This window comes from Carassius gibelio, chromosome B19, assembly GCF_023724105.1.
Source record: "Carassius gibelio isolate Cgi1373 ecotype wild population from Czech Republic chromosome B19, carGib1.2-hapl.c, whole genome shotgun sequence".
Classification (NCBI taxonomy): domain Eukaryota; kingdom Metazoa; phylum Chordata; class Actinopteri; order Cypriniformes; family Cyprinidae; genus Carassius; species Carassius gibelio.
The window spans coordinates 35,103,259-35,129,249 of record NC_068414.1 but is presented as its reverse complement, the minus strand read 5'-3'; the positions used below and the strand labels follow the sequence as shown (position 1 = coordinate 35,129,249).

The window sequence follows — 25,991 nt, the reverse complement described above, 5'->3', positions numbered from 1 at the left end:
AAGAGTCAGGGGGTGTAAACTTTTGAACGGGGTCATTTTTATAAATGTAGCTATTCTTCTCTATTGTGGAATAGATGTAAACATATTTTATGTGAAATTTCTTGTTCAGGTCAGTACTAAATAAACAGCATGCAATTTGTATGATCCCTCTTATTTTGGTACAATAACAAAAATTTTGCAGATTCTGAAAGTAAACTTTTGACCTCATACTAATGATTTATTATTGACTTTGTGTGTGGTTTTAGAGTTTCATGTTCTCCAGAAAAGAATTGGCTGTGAAGTGGTGAAACTTCATGATGGAAAAGTGATAAGTCTGAAAGCCTCTGATGAGTCTGCATACGATGGAAAGGATTTTATTAGCCAAATGTACAACCAACCTCTTCCGGGGACCAAAATAGGTCATCAAACTGGACAAAATTCCTTCCCCACAGATTTCCATAAAAACTGCATGGACTGGATCTCCACATTTAACAACACATTTAAAAGTACGTTCTGATTGCAATACTTTAAATAGCTCTTGTGTGTGTTTGCGTTTTTGACTCTTTCTCATTATGTCATGGTAGAGAGGTTATCATCATCACCACCACCATTGAGGACACTTCAAGAAATGTCTATTTATTCAAACATATGACTTTCACTGTAAAAAAAAAAAAAAAAATCCACCTCAGTTAAAAAATATAATTTGCAACTTTAGTTTTTAAATATAATCAAATTGTCCGTAAGTCATCAAATGTATAGGCTGATCACATATACCTTAACAATTAAGTTTTCTGCTCAGCTCCATCAGATGTTCACGTGTTTGCAAGGAAATCTCCAGATGATCACACCAAGCTGAATCTGAGCTGTCTGGCCACTGGTTTCTACCCCAGAGATATTGAGATGTACATTAGATTGAACAGAGTAAAACTTGAGGATCAAATATCATCTGAAATCAGACCAAATGATGATGAAACCTTTCAGATGAGATCCAGTGTGGAGATCGACATAAACTCTGAAGGATCTTATGACTGTTTTGTCATTCACAGCAGTCTGACAGAACCAGTTTCAGTGAAATGGGGTAAATATCACCAGAAATACAGTCACTCACATATTTGTAGCAGGAAAACATGATAATACTGAAATAGATACATGTTACAATTAAGTGTCTTAATGCATTTCAGTAGTTTCTGATGTTTATTTAAAAACAGTGATTATAAAATTATTGATTTATTATTTTCATCTTCATTGTGCAGATGGAAGATGTTTTAACTGTGAACCAGATACTCCTCTGTCTGCTAAAACAGGAGTAGTGATAGGAGTCGCAATTATCATTTTTCTCATTTTGATTGTTTACTGCTTCTGCATACAAAGGAGAAGATCACATGGTGAGTTAGAAATATTCAGCATGCATTAAATCCTCTAAATATCCTTGATATGATATCTGTATGTGTTAGAGATGAAGATTTGAGAATATGCTGTCTCTTTTCCAGGTCTGTGAAGTTACCAGTGGGATATATACGATGAGTAGTTGGAATAATTATTATTTTACATTTAGTGATTTAGCAGATGCTTTCAACAAACGCAATTTACAAATGAGCCAACAATAAAGCAATATTATGTAAATGCTGTGATAAGAAAGATGCAGTACACACAGCAACAGTATTCTTCAATTCTTTCTCTATTATGCAAGGGGTTTGTTTTTGTTTATTCAGAACATTTAATCAGAATAGAATATTTGTTTATTATGGTTATTATCTTTCTTTATGCTTAGTTGATACGTGTTTCCACATTTGAAAGGTTATTGAAACATTTCATAAAATGTGTAACTTGAAATGTAGTTCTCTATTCTCTCGCAAACTGACATTGTCGATTATGAAATGGTGTATAATAGCTTATAGTATATGCTTCTGAACAACTGATTACTGTACAGATGCTTAACCACTTCTGGTCACTGAGGTGTATTTACGGTTATTGTAGTCTAGCTGATGTTCTTTGTAGTTTTAATAAAGTAAGGTATTTTATTTCTGAGGCACTGAAAAAATAAAAATGACTTTTTCCTGAACACTCCTCTTTTGTGTAATTGGTTGGACGAATACCTGTAGTCCCACCCCCAAACTCGGGCCAACAGATCAATGTCAAACTGTTACAAAGTCAAACGACTTCTAGTGTACTGAATATAAGTGAAATGATCTCTTATCTTATAAAATATTTTTATTTTGTCAGTGCTACTTGAACAGCATTTCTTTATCCTGGTCCTTGTGATGCCCCGCTTTGCACAATTTGTTTTTACAATTTGTTTGTTCCTCTTCTTGCTTTAGAGGTTTGTTCAGTTTCACTGTAAATGCACATGTTCCATTCAAAGACAGTGTATAAAGTACCTGAAAAAGTCCTACTCAAGTTAAAGTACAGATATCTTACCAGAAAATGACTTTGCTAGAAGCAAAGTATGTGATATTTATTGTACTTAAGTATGTTTAAGATAAAAAATATATATACTTTTTGTACTCAAGTATTGAAAGGAAACGTACAAGTAAATGCAAAATGCAAAAGTAGCAAATACATGTATATAAAATGTTTCATACAAAGCTTGAGTAGCAAGATTGATGCATTTACAGATGCATAAATAGACCTTATGTTTTGTTTTTAACATAAGACATTGAATACTGATATTTGAAATAATTTAAAACTTGAAAAGAAATTGTCCAGATGTGAAATTATAACATTATATGAGTCATTGAGATTTAACCGATGCATTCAAATATTGATTCAAGCAAATTCAGTAATGAAACACTGTCCATTGCACAATTTGTTTTTTATATTGTCGTTTACGTTCTTAAATAAAGTGTTTGATTTCACCAAACAGGACTGAAAGTGTTAATGTTGTCTTCAGGGATTCTAGCAATGACCCTTGTTGACTGTGAAAATTAATAAACAAAAAATGTACAATATATAATATTTTACAAAAATAGATTTGTAGATTTTTTGTCATTTGTACTTGAATGAAACATTACATTTCAGTTCAAGATATATAGAAGCCTTACTATTCTAGACTGTTTGAAACATTATATGTATGTCTTGAGGTTATTGCCTCAAGAAAAAGCACTTTTATTTCTCTCTATTGACAGTGAAATTAAATGGACTACATTTTTACAATTTCACTTTTCCCATGACATAATGTGTCTTAGCAATGAAGACAGTGTAGGCCTAATTTCATGGAGCCAATGAGGAGCAGCAATGCGCTATATAAAGAGAACGAAGTCTTTCAATTTATCACAGAAAGTGTCTGCTGGAAGAAATATTTATGGTGGATTTTTCACTTCCTTTTGATGTTGTCTAATACTACAACGGCCCGACTTGAACTTTTCCGTCTTTGTCCTGTAGAGGCGCACTCTTCCATTAATAAAGAGCGCGCAACCAGAGACGCGTCAGAGCGCGCGTCTAAAATGGCAAAATGGTCCACACGCGCTCTTCTCTTTATAGGAATAATAACGGTTTGGCTTACTTCTGACCCTTGTCTAAGCGATGCACATCAAGATAAACTAGGTAAGTTTTCTGAGTAGCCTAATTCTGATCTGCAACAGCCAACATGTTTTCAGTTTTTGTAAAAACAGGTCTCTAATGTTTTGCTCTATTGCTTTGTCAACGCGTGTCAAACGAAGTAAAATCGAAAGGCTTTATGCCTTTAATGATGAGTGTTTTTCACTTGTTTTAAAGAGAAGCGCGCACTCTGCTCACGCGACCAGCTTCGGCTCGGTTCAGTGAATGCGGTGAAGTCAATCTCTGCATGTGCAGTGAGTTTGGGAACACAGCGGACACCAGCATTTTCAGATTCGCATAATTTCAAATGAAGTGTGGACAAAAAAGTACAGCGTTTGTCTGATTATTTAATGAGACGCGTTTGAAAGCTTCTTCAGCAGTTTCTGGTCGGGTTTCATGAAAAGTCGAGTCATGTTATGTTCTTTGCACTGGTTGCCGTTCCGTAACAGTATCGAATGGCTCTGTTTTCTATATATATATATATATAATTAAAAAAATAAGAAAAACATCTAGGGTAAGTAGGCCTAAGTTAAAGACTTAAACATGAACAAAAAATCTGCCAGTGGGCTTTGAGTTAATTATTCAAGTTTTATTTTATTTTCATTTTTATTCTATTTCAATCAGTTTTTCTTACCACATATTTGTTCTTGTTTTAAGCTTAAACTCTCTTAAATTTTATTTATTTTTCAGTATCTTAAGTAATTTTGATCTCAGGTGAAGAATGTGTAGATAGTGTAAAGCAAGACAGAAATATTGAGGAAAAAAAAGGCCTTTTTGCAGTTTTTGAGGTATAATCTCTTATAATTGTTATGATTTTAAATTTTTTTTTTTTTTAAATGCATTACGATCTATAGGCCTATATTTTTTTATGCACTTTCACGTTTATTTTTGTATTTGTTTTACAAAAGTGCTTTACAATAAGAGATATTGTGGAAAAGAAAATGCATGCATACGTACTCCATCGCCGCCCCATCCCTTGAATTGTCTGACTTGTAATGACTGTAAATTACTCAGTAAAATTACAGCTAACATATCTATTATCTAAACCTAAGCCAAAGGCAGCTTGAATATAAGCCTAAATAATATATTTTTACAATATTGCCTAAACCCTGTGAAAGAAAAGCTCTGACTCTGAGAGTAACTAACCACGAGACTAACCAACAGCAGATTAACACAAACATGTCAATGAAACGTGGCAAACAAGACAGTGTTAATACATGAACACGGGGAATGTGTGGCAAGAGCAACCCACAAACAGATAAAACCAAGCAATAAAGAAGAACCAATGAGAACACGAGACACATGATGCCCACAATAGGCCAGGAACCAGGAAGTCTTTGTTTGGATATGTTTATGTTGTGCTTGTTCATGTTTTGTTTAACAAACATGAAAGCATGACTGTGAAAAACCTAAAACACATGTGACATGGTCACATGACACTCAAACCACAGTTTTACTTACAAAAACTTTGGAAGCAGTGAAAGAGGAAGGGATAAGAGTTTGAGGTTAGCAGCTTCATGTTTTAGTGCCATTTCCCATTGATTATTGGTCCGAGACCTTCTACATTGCTTGACACTTGACAGAACTGGAATAGTCTTCTCAACGCTATCTTTAGTTTCAACCAGATTTAAATCCAAGATAATAAAACTCTTTTTATGAAAAACTGATCAAAATTATCTTAAAACAGGAACAAAATTCTGCAAGTGGGGTTTAAGTTTATCGTTCAAAATTGTTTTTTATCACATTGATATTTGTTTGTTGTAAGTTAAAACATTTTCGGAAACTAATGCAATATTTCTATTTTATTCTCATTTAAATGCTTTTTGATTAAAGAATGTGTAGGTATTTGTACTCGAAATCAAGAAAATACTGAAATACTGGGGAAGAATTTTTTTTTACAGCTTAACAGCTTTTGGTTGAGCATAGGTGGAGTGTTGGCCATGGGGATTTGGGTCAATAATGCCCCTGCACAAACAAATATAATTGATTACATCTTTTGCTAACAAAGTGAATATAAATAGACAGTGTCGATAGCGGCATTGAATTAAGATCTTCTCATGTTGTGCCGTATTTTATTTTAGCCGTTTTTACAGTGTTGCACATTTTAACCAATCACACACAATTCTGTTGAATTTAGGAATGCATTGGCCAATCAAAAGAGTTCAGATGAATCTTCGCTAAACTCATCAGTTTTGTTGTGCTCGTGCGTGTTCGCTGACTGAATTCCGGACGCTTGCGAATTCCCTCATCATAAACAACAAAGGGCAGATGTATGTACAAAGTAAGAGATTTTTTTCACAGTTTATACAGATTTAGTAATTATAACGTTAGTTTTGTTTGCTTTTTTTTTTTAAGAGAGTGCTTAAACTCGCGATAGATCAATATTAGTGATAATATCACTCTATATAATTTATTCTGTTTGAATAATTGTGGAAAGTAGGCTATATCATTATAGAATTATAAATTTCTGACGTTATTATTAAATTTTAATCTCCTTAAATACAAATTCAGTGCCATTAAAAAAAGTATTTACCCTACATGACACCCATGTCTGGTCCTTGCCTAAAAGGACATGTCATCTTGTGCCATATGGTCATCCAGAATTGCAGAATATATTTTAGTACATGCATTTGAGAGACGTTCTTGTGTGCTGTGTACATACAGTTTGCAGTTCTAATTGCCTTTTTGGTGATTTCATGACTAAGACGACAGAAAAGGGAAGTCGTGGCTAGAGAGTATAAAGATCACTAACACATGTGACCAACTGGGCGGCAACGTCATCGGAACGCAAAGAATTATGGGTATGTTTGGCCAGTTAACATGGTCTGGCATAGCAGGCTAGTGTTCTGGCATGAAAATAATGAAAAATTAGCATGAAAAACAGAATACAATCCTACAAAATGGAGCGTGCTAAAGAAAACATTGTCGGACCATACCGCCTAAAACTAAATCCTAATGCAAAGATAAGAAAATAAAGAGAATCAAAGGACTCGATCCTTACGAGCAGAGCGACTGGTCAAGGTGACACCCTCCAGCCCAAAAGAAGGGCATGTGAAAAGGCTGTGTTGTGGTGCTTTTGCAGACAGCCTGAAGAGCTTGATGACATGTTAGCTTGCGATAATCAGAACTGTCCTATACAGCGGTTCCATTTAGACTGCGTGGGGTTTGGGCCGGCAATCCCATGATTGAGGTGCCAAATGCATTTCTTATCAAGAAATAAAGGGAACAAAAATTTTTTTTTTCATCCCAGTTTTGTGTGGGATGGCCAAAGGAGTGTCCAAAATGTCAATAGTGGTGGCCATGGCCACCCCCTGGCTCCGCCAGAGCCTTCCTTACCCTGGAGTTGATTCACCCTTCGCCTATGAGTGCAGGGTAGAATCTCTTCTAATTGTTACGTCTCTTTTTTCCATTTGCACTGTAGTAAACTTGTAGTTTCTATGCACTGCCACTTACCCAAGGTTTTTTTTTTTTTTTTTTTTTTTGTATGGTTATTTCACACAGTGGTCAACTACTGATGTTTTTACTGTGCTTTAAAAATAAAATCTGTTTTAAAATCATGTCAAACTATATCCATAGAGCCCATCTGCAGTTAACCCAAAGTACTTTACGGTTAGTAATATAGGAACAAAAAACACATACATATATACTGCAGTGCCACCCGTACCTTGAATTGGCTGATTTTAATGACCGTAGATTGCAACAACCATGATGATCACATAAGGAAAGAAGAACTTGAAAAAAGTGCTTTCATGTGCTTCAAATTTTTTGTTCACATTTTATTTAATAGGCATGAAAACAAGAACCATGACATGAAAACAAATGTGATAAATGTCACTTGACACTTAAACCACAGTTTTACTTACACAGACGTTGTAACATTGTATTTTGTGCCACATATTTGGCACAAACTAGAACCGAAATCACAATATGGCTTAGTGCACAAACTTATTATCAAATCACAAAAAGTCAAGTAATTATATTCGATATATCGGTCTCCCTTTATGACAAGAGTTTTTTGTCCCATTAAAAAGTGTTTTATTGTTTGTGTTGTTTATGTTCCTCAGAGAAGCATTACCTGCACTATATGTTTACAGTCCTGACCAAAGCAGATCTATTCCCAGAGTTCACTGTTGTGGGTGTTGTTGATGACAGACTGATCTCAAACTACAGTATTGAAGTTCCAGATTGGACAAGACTAATTCTGACAGAAGATTATGGGATTGAGACTCTTGTACAATCACGTGACTCTGAAGACTGGTTTATGGATCAGGTACACATTCTGTCAAACTGCACAAATTGTTCTGGTGAGTTTAATGATTTTTTCCTATTAATTATCAGACATGTTATGAAATTGTGTGTATGTCCTACTGTAAGCGTCTCATCACTGTTGTGACTGTGATTGTAGAGCTCCATACATTGCAGAGAATAGTTGGTTGTGAATTGGAGAAGTTTCCTAATGGAACAGTGAAGAGTCTGAGAGCATTTGATGAATATGGATTTGATGGAGAGGATCTTATTGCCTTTGATAATGACACAATGCTGTGGATTGTTGAAAGTCCCAAAGCCAAAGAAATGAAAAAGAGATGGGACCTTCAGATAGGACGAAACCTGTGCATCAAGGATTTTTTTGGGAAATGCATGGAATGGATCTCAAAATTTAACAACACACATAAGAGTATGTTTTAATCAGATTACTTTATTTAGACTCTGTGTGTTGTTCGGGTATAACCTACTGTATGTTATAAGGACAAAATGTCAGCAATATCCAAAAAAATGAGGAAAACGGCTTGTAAATCCAGATTAAAATGCAAAATATATTCATATGCGCAAAAAACATGTAAATGAAAACATGTTAATACTGTTTTGACTTCCCTTCTTCTCTGTGATAAGCAAGTAGACATGGAAAGGTGCTTCTCTTTTCTAGAGGGGTAACTATGGTAAACGCTGTATTTCTGGGCTTTCATAAGCACCACTTCCTGTCAGAGAATGAAGTTTAATTTTTATTCAGGTCTTTTAAAGTGACCTTGATAAAACCGTGCAGGACACTGTTGTGACACTGGCATAGCGTCATTGAAACTCTCACAAAATGCTCAATCGATTCAACAAAACACGATGCAGCAGCCACCATTTCTGCATCACTCTACCTTCGGGAAATTTTAACCAAAGAATGTTATAGACTTTTCATTAAGACCCTAAAGAATCCTATCAACTTGGGCTTACGATGACACCTTTAATATGGCCGCTCAACTCACAGGAAGCCCCGTCGTTTGAATGGAGCTAATCACTAATCTGTAAAGTTAGCGTGTCACTGCAGCTGTCATTAGAAAACATGTTAATGCTTTAGAAACAGTCAGTGTTCTGCGCATGCACAGTGGCTGATCTGGTCAAAAGTGTGTTAATGAAATGAAAACTCAAACTAAAACATGCAAAAAAAACTGCTTTTAAACAGATTGCAAATGTTTAATTTAAAGCAGGGATAGGCAACTCCGGTCCTGGAGGGCCACTATCCTGCAGAGTTTAGCTTCAGCCCTCATAAAAACTCACCTGCCTGTATCTATCTAGTAATCCCGAAAACACTTTGTTCAGGTGTGTTTAATTAGGGTTGGAGCTAAACTCTGCAGGATATTGGCCCTCCAGGACCGGAGTATCCCTGATTTAAAGTATAATTCATTAATGCAATAAAAATAATAACATATGAAGTGTCTGTATAATATGCTTTAGATTCATTTTGAGAGCTAGTAAGAGACTATTAACTAGCCTACTTCTCACCCTTTTTATTACACGTCTCACTAAAAATGTCTACAAATTGATGAAACTGATCCAAGATCAAGCCATAGACACTGGTTCAATGCTTTGCCACTGGGGCGATCTCAATTAATGAATTAATCACATGATTCACAGGTTCACAGAGATTATTACCCCCCCCCCCCCAATGGCGGAGATAGTATTAAAGAAAGAATTACAAAAGCAAAAATGCATAGGCTTACTCATGTCTTTCAGAATGCATTTGATGTGCAATCTTCTGTGGAATATAACCCGATTTCTTCACTGCATATTAAAAAGGTTTGTTAATTGCATGACCTATTTCTCCAGATTCACCAGAGGTTTTCATCTCTGCAAGGAGAGATTCTGATGATCACACAAAGCTGAATCTGAGCTGTCTGGCCACTAGTTTCTATCCCAGAGATATTGAGATGAATATCAGATTGAATGGATCTGTTCTTGACAACCAAACATCTTCTGAAATCAGACCAAATGCTAATGAAACATTTCAGATGAGAACCAGTGTGAAGATCGACATAAACTCTGAAGGATCTTATGACTGTTTTATCCTTCACAACAGTCTGACAGAACCAGCTTCAGTAGGATGGGGTATATCACCACAAATACAGTCACTCACATATTTGTAGCAGGAAAATATAATGATGCTGAAATAGATGAATGTTGCTGATCCCAAACAAGTGCCTCAACTCAGTTCAACAGTTTACGGTGATTATATGTAATGTGTATTTATTATCTTTATTTTCATTCTGCAGATGGAACATGCTCTACATTTGAGACAGAATCTGATCAGGCCTTTGGAGTAATACCTTTGGTTTCAGTTGTAGCTGTAGTTTTTGTCATGATCTGTTCTGTTGTGATTCTTTACCATTGCAGGAACGAATCCAGTGGTGAGTTATTCAGCATGATCACTGCAGCTTTAAATGGCTTGTTTTTAATATTTTAGTTTAAAAATAATTTAAAATACGTGTATAATGGTAGAAATATGTAAACATTGTGATATAGATTTTTCATTACTGTTTTTTAGTTTGACATGGGTATGGTTATCAAACAAATGTGGAGTGTGGATAAATATATTTAAACCTATTTACATGAACATTTGATCTGTTTTAATACTGTAGAATCTTTCCCTCCTCTGCGGAGAAGTCGTCATCCTGATTATGGTTCAGTGAGTGAGCAGATATCGATGAGGACTGTTGCGAGTGCTGGTTCTTCTGAAGAATAGCTCACTGTTGATGAATCTGCAAACTAGACTGGAGTGTTAACAGGTGTTACATTTCTGTTCATTCAGAATAGAAACTGTGTATTCTAGTTATCCAGCTCTGTTCAGAAAAACTTTTGTTTTGTGGGTTTTTTCTGTCATCATGTTCTAATCTGAGTCAGCTCTTATCACAGTTCTTGTTTATGAGGTTGTTTATGCTCACTTGAAGTATGACACTGTTTTTCATAGTTGAGCAACATGATCTCATGAGAATACATGCGTATTTTTATGTTAAATATGGTTCTACCACACGTATATTTACTTACGTTTTCATGCACATAACAACGTACAACTTAGACGTATTTATAGCAGTAAAACGTACAAATACTTACATGTTAGCAGCTAAAAAATGTAATAATCTAACGTAAAGTGTGAATGTATATGAATTCCCATGTATTAATATTAAAATCGTGGCTTTAATGATTTAAATCTGTTGTATTTAATTGTCATATTAATATGTTTTCATTGAATTTATTGACAGCAGTTTACTCATCTACTTAATAGGAAATAACATTTCTGTGCATGCTGCAAACTCGTTTCGGGGGATTACATAATGTTGAACGAGACTACACTTTGAAACATTAAAATGAATACAATTTATGTAATTGTTTATATTTTGCTGTGCGATTTTCTCCTAATGACTGACAATACAACCATAGATACACAAAAGCACAGCATAACATTACAAATCACATCCATTTTATTTGTTTGCTGTACTCCATATCTTTAGAATCCAGATGTTTGCAAGGAACATATCCAAATTCAGCCATTTATCAATCGATCTTCATTTTAATTCTCAACAACAGCGACCGTCCATACACAGTAAAAGAAATGGACACAGCGACCCCATTGGAACTCAATTGAGACAAATGAAGCCCAGTTTTAGCGTTTTTTTAGCACTTCCGTTTCTGACGCGCAGACTCAAACGAAGCTTGACGACGTCAGCAACCTGTCTGCCAGATGTAAATCTTCTAAGTGGCTGTGCGTGCAAACTGCCATCGTTAATCTTGCAGAGACGGCGAGCTTGAGCGGGGAGTTCTTTGTCGTGAGTGAGCAGGAGTAAGTATTCTGATTAATTATTTTGTATGGTATTTTAAAATGTAACGCCAGTACGCCATATTAAGTTAATTTGCTGCGAGCTTCTCCACCTGTCTGTACGGTAATGCGACAGAGAGACGAGTGGTTATGACGCAATCGTTAGCCTATTTTTAACAAAAACTGTTTATACGGGGCCATAATGTAACATAGAAGGTAATGGAGCCCTTTATACATTGTCGTGTATCTTTAGAAATAAATAATGGACAAACAGAGTCTTTAAACGCCTCAGATGTAAAGTTATTCGCTGTCAAAGTGACGCCAAAATGAATGGGAGTCAATGGGAATGCTAACGCAAGTGAAGTTCTGCTACAAGATGGCAGCCCCCACCCGACTTCAACTTCCGCTCGAGTTCCTTGCCCCTTGCGACCTTCAAAATCAAAGCCCGCGATCGTTATGATTTGAATTTGAAAATAGCGCCAGTGCGCCACAATGAGGTTACGACATGGTTTACGACACTGATATCGAACTCTCATTGGTTCTCACCTAATTCGTCACAGATTGCGACATGCCTTGTTTCAGTTGATAGACATTTGAAATCAGATTCAGTCAGGCGGCAAGGAAGTCGACCGCAAGTTGAAGTCGGCCGGGTGCCGCCATCTTGTAGCAAAACTTCACTTGCGTTAGCATTCCCATTGACTCCCATTCATTTTGGCGTCACTTTGACAGCGAATAACTTTACATCTGGGGCGTTTAAAGACTCTGTTTGTCCATTATTTATTTCTAAAGATACACGACAATGTATAAAGGGATCCATTACCTTCTATGTTACATTATGGCCCCGTATAAACAGTTTTTTTTAAAATAGGCTAACGATTGTCATAACCACTCGGCTCTCTGTCGCATTACCGTACAGACAGGTGGAGAAGCTCGCAGGCAATTAACTTAATATGGCGTACTGGCGTTACATTTTAAAATACCATACAAAATAATTAATCAGAATACTTACTCCTGCTCACTCACGCCAAAGAACTCCCCGCTCAAGCTCGCCGTCTCTGCAAGATTAACGATGGCAGTTTGCACGCACAGCTACTAGAAGATTTACATCTGGCAGACAGGTTGCTGACGTCGTCAAGCTTCGTTTGAGTCTGCGCGTCAGAAACGGAAATGCTAAAAAACGCTAAAAATGGGCTTCACTTGTCTCAGTTGAGTTCCAATGGGGTCGCTGTGTCCGTTTCTTTTACGGTCTATGGATTCAGTACTGCCCCAGTGCGCCTTCACGGAGAGAAGACAGATTCATAATTTCACGGATTATTAAATTAAATTCTGCTCTGTACACTATAAAAACTATTACCTCCAGAGAGTACTGTGACTGGAACTGATTATCATTTGAACTTCTTTTGGTACCACTTTTTTATATTTTCGAAAAAATAAATGATTAACTTTATGTTTGTTTGTCTGTTATTCGTTTATTTATAACAATAACGTTATGTAGTTTTAAGAAATGGTTATGGATAGGTGTAAGATTAACGTTAGTGGCTCAAAATAACGTTTTAATGTTATTTTTTACTAAAATTGTCATTTTCCTACAAATTTCTGTCCATTATGTTTTCTTCTTTTAACATTATGTATAAAATGGGTAGGTTTAGGTTCAGGTTTAGATACGTATCGAACCTGTAATTACGTCCAGATAATACGTAAACGACAATGTAAATACGTAAAGGCACATACGTATTGGACAGTTTTAATTTAGGTCTAAATATGTATGTTTTGATTGTGAGATCAGGCTGAATTGAGAGATTCTTGAAACAATTAATAAGGTCAAGATTACATGATATGTGCTACATCAAACTCAGTTCTCTACTTGTTTCCATTGTTTATTTTTATTTAGATCATTACTGAAAAGCTAATCAAGAATTTGTGTTTTCTAATACTTATTGCTCTTAGATAAGATACTATTTTTATAACTGATAGTCTTCTCCATTTACTGTATACTGTAATACATTATCTACTGTAAGTTATACTGTGATTTTGTTTTAACTTTCAGTGGTCATGAATAAAGTCTGAATTAAAGTTGGAATGTTTTTAAATCCAGTCAGTAGACAAGTTTTTTCAGATTTGTGTCCCAATCTAAAGTCTGGAGAAGTCAGCGATACCTAAAGTCTGATCCAGTTTGCAGATTTGAGATTTCAAATAGAGTCATGTAGTGCATGATGGTCACAGACTTTGCTTCAGACTCTGATTCTATGCAGTCGGAGGGTATCAGAAATGTTTAATATTTCAGCTGATTTTAGAACACACATTGTTTTCACGTTTTATGTGAGTTTGTTGTGACTGGGACAACTTTAAAGTCTGTGTGATCCTCAGTCGTTTAGTATTTGAAGGCCAGTTTTAACTTTGTAAGTTTGTGAAGACTATAGCCTTTATAAAAATCTGTTCAGACGCTGGACAGATGTATACTATAAAAGCCTAATTAAACAATGTGTTAAATGTGCAATATTAAGAAATAAATGAGTCTTGACTAAGTGTGATTGTGTGTGATCTATATATATATATACATATATGTATATATATATATATATATATATATATATATATATATATATATATATATATATATATATATATATATATATATATATATATAGGGGCGTAGATTACATGGGGGACGTGTCCTCCCACTTTTAATATCAGGTATATTCGTCCCCCACACTTTTTCGGGCAAGTGTGTTTTCAAGAGCTGGTATGAATAAATATAGATTTAAATTCAAAGATACATGATAGTCTGCGCATGACCTGATGTTTTTTTCGGAGGGTGCTTTCACGCTGAAAGTCGTAACCAGGAATTTCCTAATATGGGCAACAGCGTCCGGCTATCGCTGTATTTTCACAGACACCAGAAACGTTTGGGTTTGGAAACAGGAAAACATTTGATTGTGACAAGATATGGTTTATTTGTTTTTCAAGTCATATCCAGGTAGCCTAATAAATAAAGTAGCCTATGGTATATGAACAATGCAGTGCTAATTGACACAGGCCAAGCATTTATTATAGTACAGAAAATATTCTGCTTTATGTTATTGTAGAAAAAAGTTTTTGTAGTATATAAACAAATCATTAGCCTATTATTGGTTATTGTCCAGCAGTCATAGATTTCTAAGCCAATTAAAAGCTAGAAGTTAGAGAAAAATGAAAGTTGCCTAAAATATCCACTGCCACTTTTAAAACAGTAAGATTTTTAGTTTTTTTAAAGAAGTCTGTTCTATCCACCAAGCCTGCATTTATTTGATCCAAAGTACAGCAAAAATGTAACATTTTGAAATATTTTCACAAGGCCATTTAAATTAACGGTTTTCTATTTGATACATATTTTAAAATATAATTTATTGTGATTTATTGTCATTACTCCGTCACACAGTCCTTCGAGATCATTCTGATATTCTGATTTTCTGCTCAAAAAACATTTATTATGATGGTGTTGAAAACATATTTTATGTTTCTGTGTTATGTTAGGTTTCTGTGATAAATAGAAAGTTCAGAAGAACAGCATTTATCTGAAATCTAAATATTTTGTAACATTATAAATGTCTTTATCATCACTTTTGATCAATTTAAAGCATCCTTTCTAAATAAAAGTAAAAATCTCTTTTTCGAAAAAATAAAATTAAAGCTTTTGAATGGTATAGTATATAATGTTATAAAAGCTTTTAATTTCAAATAAATTCTGATCTTTGGATCTTTCTGTTCATCAGAGAATCCTGAAAAATGTACTCAACTGTTTTAAATATTGATAATAATAATTTTAAAAGGTTTCTTGAGCAGTAAATCATCATATTAGAATAATTTCTGAAGGATCATGTGACACTGAAGACTGCAGTATAATGATGCTAAAAATTCAGCTTTGATCACAGAAATAAATTACACTTTAAAAGACATTCAAATAGAAAGCAGTTAATAGTAAAACAATTTCACAACATTACTGTTTATGCTGTACTTTGGATCAAATAATGCAGGTATCTCATTCCTGCCACCCTCACTTCTGAAATGACGGCTATGTCACTGGCTCCGCGTAGCAAATGTCATCAAAACATAATATTTTTATATTTATATTTTTTTTCTACCGCGGTGTGTTTTGTTTATGTGTGTTTCTTTGTGTGTGTTGTTGCGCTGATAGTGTTGATTCCTCCGTGAGTCAAACCGGATCACGAGCCTCAACTGACGTCACCTTGATACTGTCAATACATTATCCGTTATTAGTCACCATTTACACTGAAAGTAATAAAATCAGAGTCATTCTCGCCAAAGTTTGGGTGCTGCCCTAGTTATTGTTTGTTATTAACATTTTGATCCAGTTTATTGCACCCGATTCGAACGTTATCACTCGATTGAATGGGGCGTTATCAGCAGTTATCAGCCCATAGAAATGGGCCAGGAGGGGCCTCCTGCACCTACTAGTAGGCTCAGAAGGCCGTGATCATCCATCCAAATGGTTGATCACCCACAAATATACAAGAGAAGACTCCAGATCCAATCCCAGAATTCCTGCTCACCGGTAATCGGAAGTCTACCGGACGAATGCGGGAACGTTGCGATATTTCCTGCTTAATATTTTCAGGTAAGACTATTAAAATTATAAAACTGAGCATTTAAACTGTAATGGAAAACAATACATACACTCGTATTGCGTGTCATGATTGTTGACATGAGATAACCTTATAGCGAAACGTTATCGCTAACGTTAGGCCATATTACGTTATTAGCCTGTCGTTACGTTAACGTTGCATGCTTTATGTGAGCATTAACGTTGCTGTATTTACTTCTGAAGCTAATGGGAGAATTTAGTTTCTAGTTAAACGCAAAGTTAAACTGTAAACATTTAAAAACTTTTTACACTCTTACAGGCTTATTGCATATTGTGTATGCTCGATAACGCCTCACTGAAGCCGGATCATTGGACTAATGTAACCCATATCGACTTGAGAGAAATATTAAACACAAGACGTATTTTAAGGCTGTTTGGAAACCTTGGGATCTTGACTAGAGTGTAAAATAAAGTTCTGTGGGTTTGAACAAAGCTTGGCTGGATTTGATCCTATATCAGGAAGCTTTGGATCTGTCTTTCTATCTATATACCTTCTCAAAAATATAAAGGGAATACTTAACAACACAATATAACCCACAAGTGTTCCCTTTATTTTTTTGAGCATTTTATATATATAGCTAGCTAGCTGTGTATCTATTTATATAATCTATCTTTAGATATAGATCTAGCTCGATGTCTATCTATCTATCTATCTATCTATCTATCTATCTATCTATCTATCTATCTTGCAATCTATATATCAAGTTATCTAGCTAGCTGGATCTATCTAACTATCACACCAAATATCCCTCATCTGACTGCATCCCATTTTCACTCGTGTTTCTGTCTTTTAGGCTGTGATAAGAAGTACGGTAAGGGTTGCACTTTGCTTTATGTAATAATTGTCAAATATTTTGATTTCAGATATGGGAAAAGCACTTAAGATGAGCACACGTTTCAGGAACGTTAAAATTAAGTTGGTGAGGAGGTCTATGGTGGGCCCTGCAAGTTTTCTTACCTCAGTCAAGGTCTTCCCCAGCCCAGCTACAATCAGACCCACCCTTCAGACCCTTCTATTACATCTCAACCTGCTGAACCTGATGATGCGACACAAGCTGTTCTGAGAGTGCATACAGTAAGGCAAAGAAGAGAGAGCTTCATGCCTGGGATGCAGTCTAGGATGAGATGCTTAAGGTGTCGTTTGAATGTTCAGCACCGATCACTACCCAGTGTGCTGTCTGCCGAGAACATGCTGATTATAAGTGCATTGAGTGCAGCTCCACTGCAGTGTTCTGTGAGGTTTGCCTGAAGAGGATTCACAGAAATTCACTGCATCTTCCTGAAAAGTGGACTGTAAGAACAATAGCATACAGTCTTACATTGCTATTGCTATACTTGCATACAGACAGCAAACTCACAGTAATGTCAACAGATTCATTCGATACTTCGAATTGTTTTAGCACTATGCAGTATCAACTGTTAGTGTCACAAGTTTGTTGTATTAAAAACATTAGAGCTATCCATCTTTCTTACAGAGTGTTTACTATGAGCCATCCTCCCTGGGGTTATTCTTATATTTACCTGAAGCCCATGGCACCCATGCTGTGTACACAAAGGACATGAAGGTCATTGTCAGCACAGGTTTGTCATTTTACCTGATACAAAATCTTAATGTATTTAATTTTATTGACAGGTTAAGGAATTCAATCATATTACATGTGGAGTTATGATTTCCTTTAAGGAATTAATCAAATTTGTGATGCAATAAAAAAAAAAAGTCATGATAGTTATAGTTTATATACTATCATGATAGGTAAAAATGTATAGCCTGAATCCACTGTAAGTCGCTTTGGATAAAAGCGTCTGCTAAATGCATACATTTAATTTAATTTATACTGATATGGTAGTCTCTATAGTACTACTAGGTTATGTTTTTATGTTATTTTCCTCTTTATATTTGGCAGGACGGCTCTGCACCGTTACAGTCAACATGTGTGCGTGTGAACCAGAAACCTGTACTCTGCTAAGATATGGGCTCTGATTAGACAGCCTTCTCCATCCCTCTGCTAGAGCTTTCTGTTTCTCTGTCACTGGAGTGTCAGGTTTCTGTTGAGGGTTTTTCGCAACACCCCATATCCCATTTTAGGCATCACCACTTCCGACAAAGAAGTTTGGTTGATATTTGCCCACAATTAAATGATGGCACCATATGCCCAGCATGTCCAAAGGTTGGTTATAATTCCAGCGTGGTTCTTGTTTGATTAAATTAATGGCATAGAAATAAAATCTGAATTAATATCAAACTTAAAAGTTAATTTGTGTATGTAGTATTGTAATAGAATAGTAATAGTATAAATGTATAAACCTGGTGCGGGTACAAAACCAGTGTTACTGTAAGTGTTTGTTTTCCAGGCGGATGGAGATATGATTGTCACATTGGATGCCAACTTTGGCCTTGTGAGGAATCAAAGCTCTGGGACAAGTGCGGTTGATCCATTACACGGAACCCGCATGCTTAGAGGAATACCTGCTATCACATCTTGACAGCTCAAAGCCTCGAGGTGAAAACTTGTGAAAAAAGATCACTACTCCTCTCATAAATCTATGTTTTCCTTAAATATTTAGGACTGCAGTAAGCTGCTCTCATTCAAGGTATTATAATATAATATAATATAATTACTTTACTGCGTTACTTGTGCAGACATGTTGTTTTACTAGGTCTGATCTATTTTAAAGCTTAGGCACTGTATTTAAGCATACATATCCCCACTAGTCTGTCTGTATGAGTACAAAATGAAAAAATAAACTGTCTATAATTGTTACTGTACAAGCACAGTAAAATATTTATATAAAAAATATTGCACTACTGTTATTTTGCATAGAATACATTGTTCAACAATATTTTTGCACACTCATCCAACTGCATTTATTACCACTGTTCTCACGTTCCTGCTCTTCATAATGTTTATATAATCCTTCATTGCTCTGTTCATAATGTACATACAATCCCTACATTGCATTCATATTTATATTCTGTATATACTCTGATCAATATTGTATATAGCAACTACACTGTACTTTCTGTATATCATAGCTTTACTTACTCTGCACTTTTATGTATATAAAACACTATATTCTTGCACTTCTGGTTAGATGCTAACTGCATTTCATTAGCTCTGTACTTGTACTCTGCATAATGACAATAAAGTTGAATCTAATCTAATCTAAAAAAAAAAAAAAATGTGTTTACCATAATGTAATATGTTATTTACTGTAATGTACAAATGTGTGGGAGGTGTTTTGTTTTTTGTGAGCTCACCATCAAAATCCCCTTCGACTGAGTTGAAATGAAAATAAATTATTGGATCTTGAATCCTCTGAAGCAACTATGAGTTTGTAAAAACATAAAATAAAAGGGAACATAGAGGTGTATTGACTCTACGAGTTACAGCCATGTTTTCAGCCATGGTGCTCTGCACTTATTCACAGCACATTTAAAGTCAATGAAAAGTAATTTACTTAATAAATAACATACAATGAATTTACAGTCATAATCCGTATGTGACAGTGTGCCACATTCAGTATGTTCCTACATAACTGTTATTGGCTTGAAATTCTCCAGATCCAAGCCTATGTAATTTAACACATTTTTTCTCTTCTTCCCATTGGCTGTTTTCGTTTTATTTTCACTTTCTTCTTTCATTGAATGTATATTACATTTAGTTTGTTCGTTGTTCGTTGCCATGGTGGTTACGCTGCTATCGCTGAAACCACGTGGCTTGCATAACGTACTTCCGTCCAAATTTTATTCACAAGACACTTTTTTTAAAATGATGAATTCAACATTTGTCCACGAAAAAAACAACAACAAACAGATAACTCAACAATAAGATATGTTAATATAACTTTTGCACATTTCTCCTTCGATTCAGAGAAATACATTTTTGGTAGCAGAAGGTTACGGAAGTGCATTGTGTTGTGGGCGGGGTTTGCGCGTTCTACATTTCGGCTAAAAAGTCTTAAATAAACAAATATATTTAGATTTTCTTAACGTAAATCATCTAGATGCAGCGTAATTAATAGATTGGTTGTACTAGATATTTGATATATTCAGTAGATATATCTTTTTACAACCCTAATTTCCAACCCTAATTCGCAAACCAGATACTACAACTGCAGTGCTTGATTTGTATCAAGCTGCACTGAGTAGCTATAGGGAATTGTAGTTTTAAAAAAAATCGTGTATTTCTTAGAATTGGATATTGCAAATAGTGAGTTGAGAGTACAGTGTGGAGTTTAGGCGGATTGTAAACATATCTATGTAAACAGATTTTAAATGTCTAAATTTTAAATGGGTTCAAATTACTTTTAACCCGATTTGACAATATACAGAGCTGTTGACTATATTTACATCATAAATGAGGACAAGAGCTCTCTATAACAGTTAGTCCCATGTGTGTAGCCCTTTTTATTGCTTTATTATAAGCCTTCAAATATGCACCAAGGTGATGTTTCAAAGGTCAGTATTTCAAAACAGGAGCCATGTAGAATCTTCATACTTACATATGTTACTCTCTGGGTCAAGACCTTTCTAACAATGTATATGGTTTAGCTCTACGACAAAGTTTTAATTTTCTCATTTCACATGCACAAGCCATCTCGGGTGTAGTTTCAGAGAGCTATTTGAAGGCTCAATAGCCATAGCCTATATAAAAAGAAGCTATTTGCTTGTTTGTTTGTTTCTGACTTTGTAAACAGATTTATGAACCCACAACATGACAAATACCCTGTCCGCACACACACACACACACACACAGAGAGACTCATTTTGCATTTCTGTTTGGTTCCCATGTGGCAAATCTAATTATGGGATGGTTCCCCCAAAAATGAAAATTCTGTCATCATTTACTCACCCTCATGTCATTCCAAACCTGTATGAGTTGCTTTCTTATGTTGAACATAAAAAAAGATAATTTGAAGAATGCTGGTAATGGCTGGTAAAAGTTAAAGTTTTTACAAGGTTTCTGAGCAGAAGATGGCTAAATGTTTTCTCAGTCCATGTTACCAAAACTCATGTGTCATTTAAAAAGCATGTTTGAAAGCATGTCAATTAATTTCTTTGCATTCATCTAGATGCAATGTAATTAATAGTTTGGCTATACTAGATATTTTATATGTTCAGTAAATATATAATTTTACAACCCTAATTTGCAATCCAGATAAACTAATCAGATTTAAAATGTATAATTAATTATATATATATATATATATATATATATATATATATATATATATATATATATAATATAATTGACCGACAGCACTTTGAATTAAATGTAGTCTACCCACGGCAGACAACTGCAAACAAAAGTGGAACACACCAGTCCTCCCTCACATAAACTGACAATAAACTTTATTTATCTGAATCCAAGGAGAAACAATTGATATCCTTAACACAGATAAAATGATACCCTTCACATTTTCTCTTAAATGTTTATCATTAAAATAAAAGTGTAACAGTAATTGTGAAGAAAATACTTCAGAGTGGAAGTAAGCAATGCCATAGAAACCATTTAAATTTAAAATAAATAAATTGTAGTGTTCAGCTGTATACCAAAGTTTCTACAAGTACCAGTAACCATCTTTTCAATATATTTTTTTGCCAAGCATCTCCTAGTGACCGCAAAACTGTGAAAAATATAAAGTTATGTGAAGCATCTAATCATAACATGAAATCATACTCTGACCCACTGTTGTGAATATTAAGGTGAGGTCCTTGCTAAAACCCAGCCCTACTGAACCAATGATGAAACAGGTGTATATATATATATATATATATATATATATATATATATATATATATATATATATATATATATATATATATATATATATATATATATATATATATATATATATATATATATATATATAAACATGTAGACTCAATTCAGTACAATATAACTTTATTGGTCCCCACATAAGTCCTGTATAAAGGAGAACACATTGATGGTGCCAACAAACAACAATAATAAATAAAAATGGGGTGAATGAAAATAACAAAAAGATCACAATTTTCTTCTTACGTGTGAAGTGTGGTCATTACAATAAATTTGCAGCATATGTATGTATTGTGTGTGTGTGTTTGTATGGATGGGTTGGGGGCCGTCAACACAGTAAAAACAACCCAAACAAGTAACAAGATACATCTTCAGGGTGTTTGCATGGTGTCTTGACCCTGACAGTGAAGGCACATGTTCTTTTTAAAGCCACATGCTGTGTGTGACCATGATTGGCACACTGTGCACTGAGACCATGAATGCCACTTCTTTCTTGCATTCTTCTTCTTATCATAAAAATGGATGCGGCAGACACAGCACAAATTGCCTCCATCTACCAAAGAAAAAACACAAATATTTTGAAAGTCAAGCCAGTTAGTTTAAATCATACTCATCACTATATTTAAAGCAACATCTCAAAGGCAGCTTGTTCATTTTTAACTGTTGCCAAAGGAATATGTGGGTATTGTACATCAATTCATCTCAGATCTTTAGGAAAACTCTGGGTTTTTCGTTTCAGAAATGGATGTAAATCAAACCTGAAACAGAGGGGTAACTACATTTTAATTTAACAAATCTCATGACCACTTTTTTCTTCAGCTGCTTCAAGTTTGATATGGTGGTATGAGTCTTTGACAATTTCTTCAATGTGAGAATATTTGATGTTGATAGCCTTGTAAACAAAAATCAGCTGGAATATTTTTTTGTAACGAACTCATTTGAAATTATGATAAAAACTAGAGATAAACAATCCAGTTGTCTAACACAATGTTCTGCACACACCACAATTGCTGTTGATCATCCTTCCATCTAATACTTTAAGAATACCACTAATGCTTAGCAAATGAATCCTGTTTCCAAACATCTAACTTCAGCTTCTTTAAGTGCATTGTAATTTGGGCATCCCTCATCTCAGGGTTTAGGTCCTGCGCCTGCCCATATGCCCTCAGTGCTGCTGCCTCTTGAATGTATTTCTGCTTTGCATCTTCCCCCAATGTGGCGCACCTGCCCTTAATATCATTCATTGTGCCTGAAGAAAAAATAGATGCACAGAAAACTTAACGCATTAGTCAGCATCTCCTTTTAAAGTAAATTCATACAACGACAATCAGTACTTGGGTTGTGAAAACCATTTATCTGTAACAACTCTGTAAAAACAAGATAACGTGTAAAGTAGATGACCTGATGATTCTTTTCAATACACTCAGCATTCTTAAACTGATGAATGCAATTTGTGTGAGTGAAGTACTTCCCAAATACTATCATGAAAATCTGTTTCATGACGCTTCATGTATATATAGATAGATAGATAGATAGATAGATAGATAAATTATATAAATATATACACAGCTAGCAAGCTTTAGAGAGAGTGAGAGAGAAAGAGAGAGACAGACAGATAGACACAGACAGACAGCTAAATATATATATATATATATATATATATATATATGTATGTATATATATATATATTTATATATATAGAGAGAGAGATAGATAGATAGATAGATAGATAGATAGATAGATAGATAGATAAATTATATAAATATATACACAGCTAGCTAGCTAGTATAGAGAAAAAGAGAGAGACAGACAGACAGACAGATAGATAGATAGATCCAAACCCACAGAACTTTATTTTACACTCTAGTCAAGATCCCAAGGTTTCCAAACAGCCGTAAAATACGTCTTGTGTTTAATATTTCTCTCAAGTCAATATGGGTTATATTAGTCCTATGATCTGGCTTCAGTGAGGAGTTATCGAGCATACACAATATGCAATAAGCCTGTAAGAGTGTAAAAAGTCATTTTGACAGTTTAACTAGAAACTAAATTCCCCCATTAGCTTCAGACGTAAATACAAACTCATATTAGCAACGTTAATGCTCACATAAAGCATCCAACGTTAACATAACAACACGCTAATAACGTAATATGATCTAGCGATAACGTTTGCAGATACATCGCAATACGGTTATCTCATGTCAACAATCATGACACGCAATACGAGTGTATGTATTGTTTTCCATTACAGTTTAAATGCTCAGTTTTATAATTTTAATAGTCTTACCTGAAAATATTAAGCAGGAAATATCGCAACGTTCCCGCATTCGTCCGGTAGACTTCCGATTACCGGTGAGCAGGAATTCTGGGATTGGATCTGGAGTCTTCTCTTGTATATTTGTGGGTGATCAACCATTTGGATGGATGATCACGGCCTTCTGAGCCTACTAGTAGGTGCAGGAGGCCCCTCCTGGCCCATTTCTATGGGCTGATAACTGCTGATAACGCCCCATTCAATCGAGTGATAACGTTCGAATCGGGTGTTTATTGTCCGGTCGGGCAAATATATATAGCCTAATTCTCTTTCACTTGCCGCAGTCATGTAGCCTAAAATTATACAGAAATAACTGATGAAAGACTCCTCATATATTTCAGAATGACCAAAACAACATAGGTCATCTTAGCAATTCGGAAAAAGCGACGGCTTTTCTGCATTAGGTATTATTAAGTGTTTTTAAAGGCCAATTCAGTTTGGGCGAATGCAAAACATCATGAGCGCAACATCCAGCAAAACTGGAAAACATTCAATCTACCTGAGGGAAGACGTCTTTAACTATTCTAAGTTATTGCCGGGAAATAAAGAAATATATATATACATTTTAAAATATTAACTTCACACGTATTCTTAAACGTAGACCTTATTATTGTAGTACAAATGAAAAATATTTAATGGAAAAAATATGCATTTTTATTTATTGATATGCTATAATGTTGTAATGAAATTGTGAAAAAAAAATATAAGTGCCATTTTGTGTGTGTGTGTGTGTGTGTTTGTGTACAAATATTTTGAGCGTCCCTTATGGTGTCCCTTTATTATTTCCTTTAAAAAACAGTTGTCACCTATTTTCCATTTCTGAAGTTTTTTTTTTTGTTTGTTTGTTTGTTTGTTTTTTACATCAAAACGAAAGCTCTAGAAAAATACAATTAAATACAAGGTTGTAGTGAACAGTGCACTGCTGCAGACGTATATAGCCTACTGATGTTTAATGACATTATTTTAATATAGTCAGTCATGAAGTCTGCTGGTCGAAGGCATGTTTCAAAAAATGAGTCCCACTTCGGCCCTGTTTAGTGATTCAAGTGATTGATTATTTATTGTTAGGCATATGCCCTATTGGTCTTTTTTAATTTATGCAATATACTGGAGCCAAACCTGAGGAATTAGACCAGAATATTGATTATAAGAGGAGTTATTAAGGCAGTGATAATGTTCTTTAATCTGAATGTTCTTTTTCCGCTTTTCCCCAAATTTACGCACTGTTTGAATAACCGTGAAAATTAAAGCATTATAATTAGTAACTTAGTATTATAATTAGTAATTATAACTAAAAATGTTTTTGTTAAATTGTGACCAATTTAAATAGCCTACAAATTCAGTAATATTAAAATATTTCACTAGAACTTATCTGGTACACTCCACACGGTTCTTTACTCAACTCCAAAGAACCTTTTATGCTAAAAAGGTTCTATAATGACAAGAAAGAACCCTTTTGGCACAAAAGTTCTTTAGGCTATTTCATTCATATATTACATTATTCTGCAACATTTTGTATTTGTAATTAATTTATTGTTCTGATTCTGATTCTGATTCTGATTGTATTAACATAATATCACAATTTAATCATGTTGATTTTTGGAGAAAAACTGAAATGGCACTTTGTGTGATATTCATTAACTACATAATATGATATAAATA

General features: G+C 34.7%; 2 protein-coding genes and 2 long non-coding RNA genes across 6 annotated transcripts in view; 3 read left to right on the top strand and 1 right to left on the bottom strand.

Moving 5' to 3' along the window:
• LOC127978673 (H-2 class I histocompatibility antigen, D-37 alpha chain) overlaps nucleotides 1-1,672 on the top strand; it is a 30,211-nt gene extending 28,539 nt beyond the window's left edge. For both annotated transcript variants that reach the window (XM_052583519.1, XM_052583520.1), the window contains exons 7-10: nucleotides 246-485; nucleotides 779-1,057; nucleotides 1,233-1,364; nucleotides 1,470-1,672. In XM_052583519.1, the coding sequence (XP_052439479.1) occupies nucleotides 246-485; nucleotides 779-1,057; nucleotides 1,233-1,364; nucleotides 1,470-1,477 (659 nt within the window). In that variant the 3' untranslated portion in view covers nucleotides 1,478-1,672. The remainder of the gene's footprint in view (nucleotides 1-245; nucleotides 486-778; nucleotides 1,058-1,232; nucleotides 1,365-1,469) is intronic.
• Nucleotides 1,673-3,388: 1,716 nt separating this feature from the next.
• LOC127978680 (zinc-alpha-2-glycoprotein) lies at nucleotides 3,389-11,217 on the top strand. Its single transcript, XM_052583534.1, has 6 exons — nucleotides 3,389-3,522; nucleotides 7,581-7,820; nucleotides 7,922-8,191; nucleotides 9,610-9,888; nucleotides 10,053-10,187; nucleotides 10,419-11,217. The coding sequence occupies exons 1-6, from the start codon at nucleotides 3,423-3,425 to the stop codon at nucleotides 10,520-10,522; spliced, it is 1,128 nt and encodes a 375-aa protein (XP_052439494.1). The 5' UTR covers nucleotides 3,389-3,422; the 3' UTR covers nucleotides 10,523-11,217.
• A 4,740-nt stretch (nucleotides 11,218-15,957) lies between these two features.
• LOC127978703 (uncharacterized) lies at nucleotides 15,958-19,561 on the top strand. The gene is made up of 5 exons (XR_008158603.1): nucleotides 15,958-16,208; nucleotides 17,100-17,528; nucleotides 17,711-17,816; nucleotides 18,140-18,403; nucleotides 18,588-19,561. It is a non-coding gene; the product is annotated as an uncharacterized LOC127978703 (long non-coding RNA).
• A 2,563-nt stretch (nucleotides 19,562-22,124) lies between these two features.
• LOC127978706 (uncharacterized) lies at nucleotides 22,125-24,555 on the bottom strand. Of its 2 annotated transcripts, XR_008158610.1 has the most exons (3): nucleotides 24,303-24,555; nucleotides 23,098-23,264; nucleotides 22,125-22,568 (listed from the first exon to the last, which is right to left on the bottom strand). It is a non-coding gene; the product is annotated as an uncharacterized LOC127978706 (long non-coding RNA). The 2 variants fall into 2 exon arrangements; XR_008158609.1 differs by having other exon boundaries at nucleotides 22,125-23,264.
• Between the last annotated feature and the right edge of the window lie 1,436 nt (nucleotides 24,556-25,991).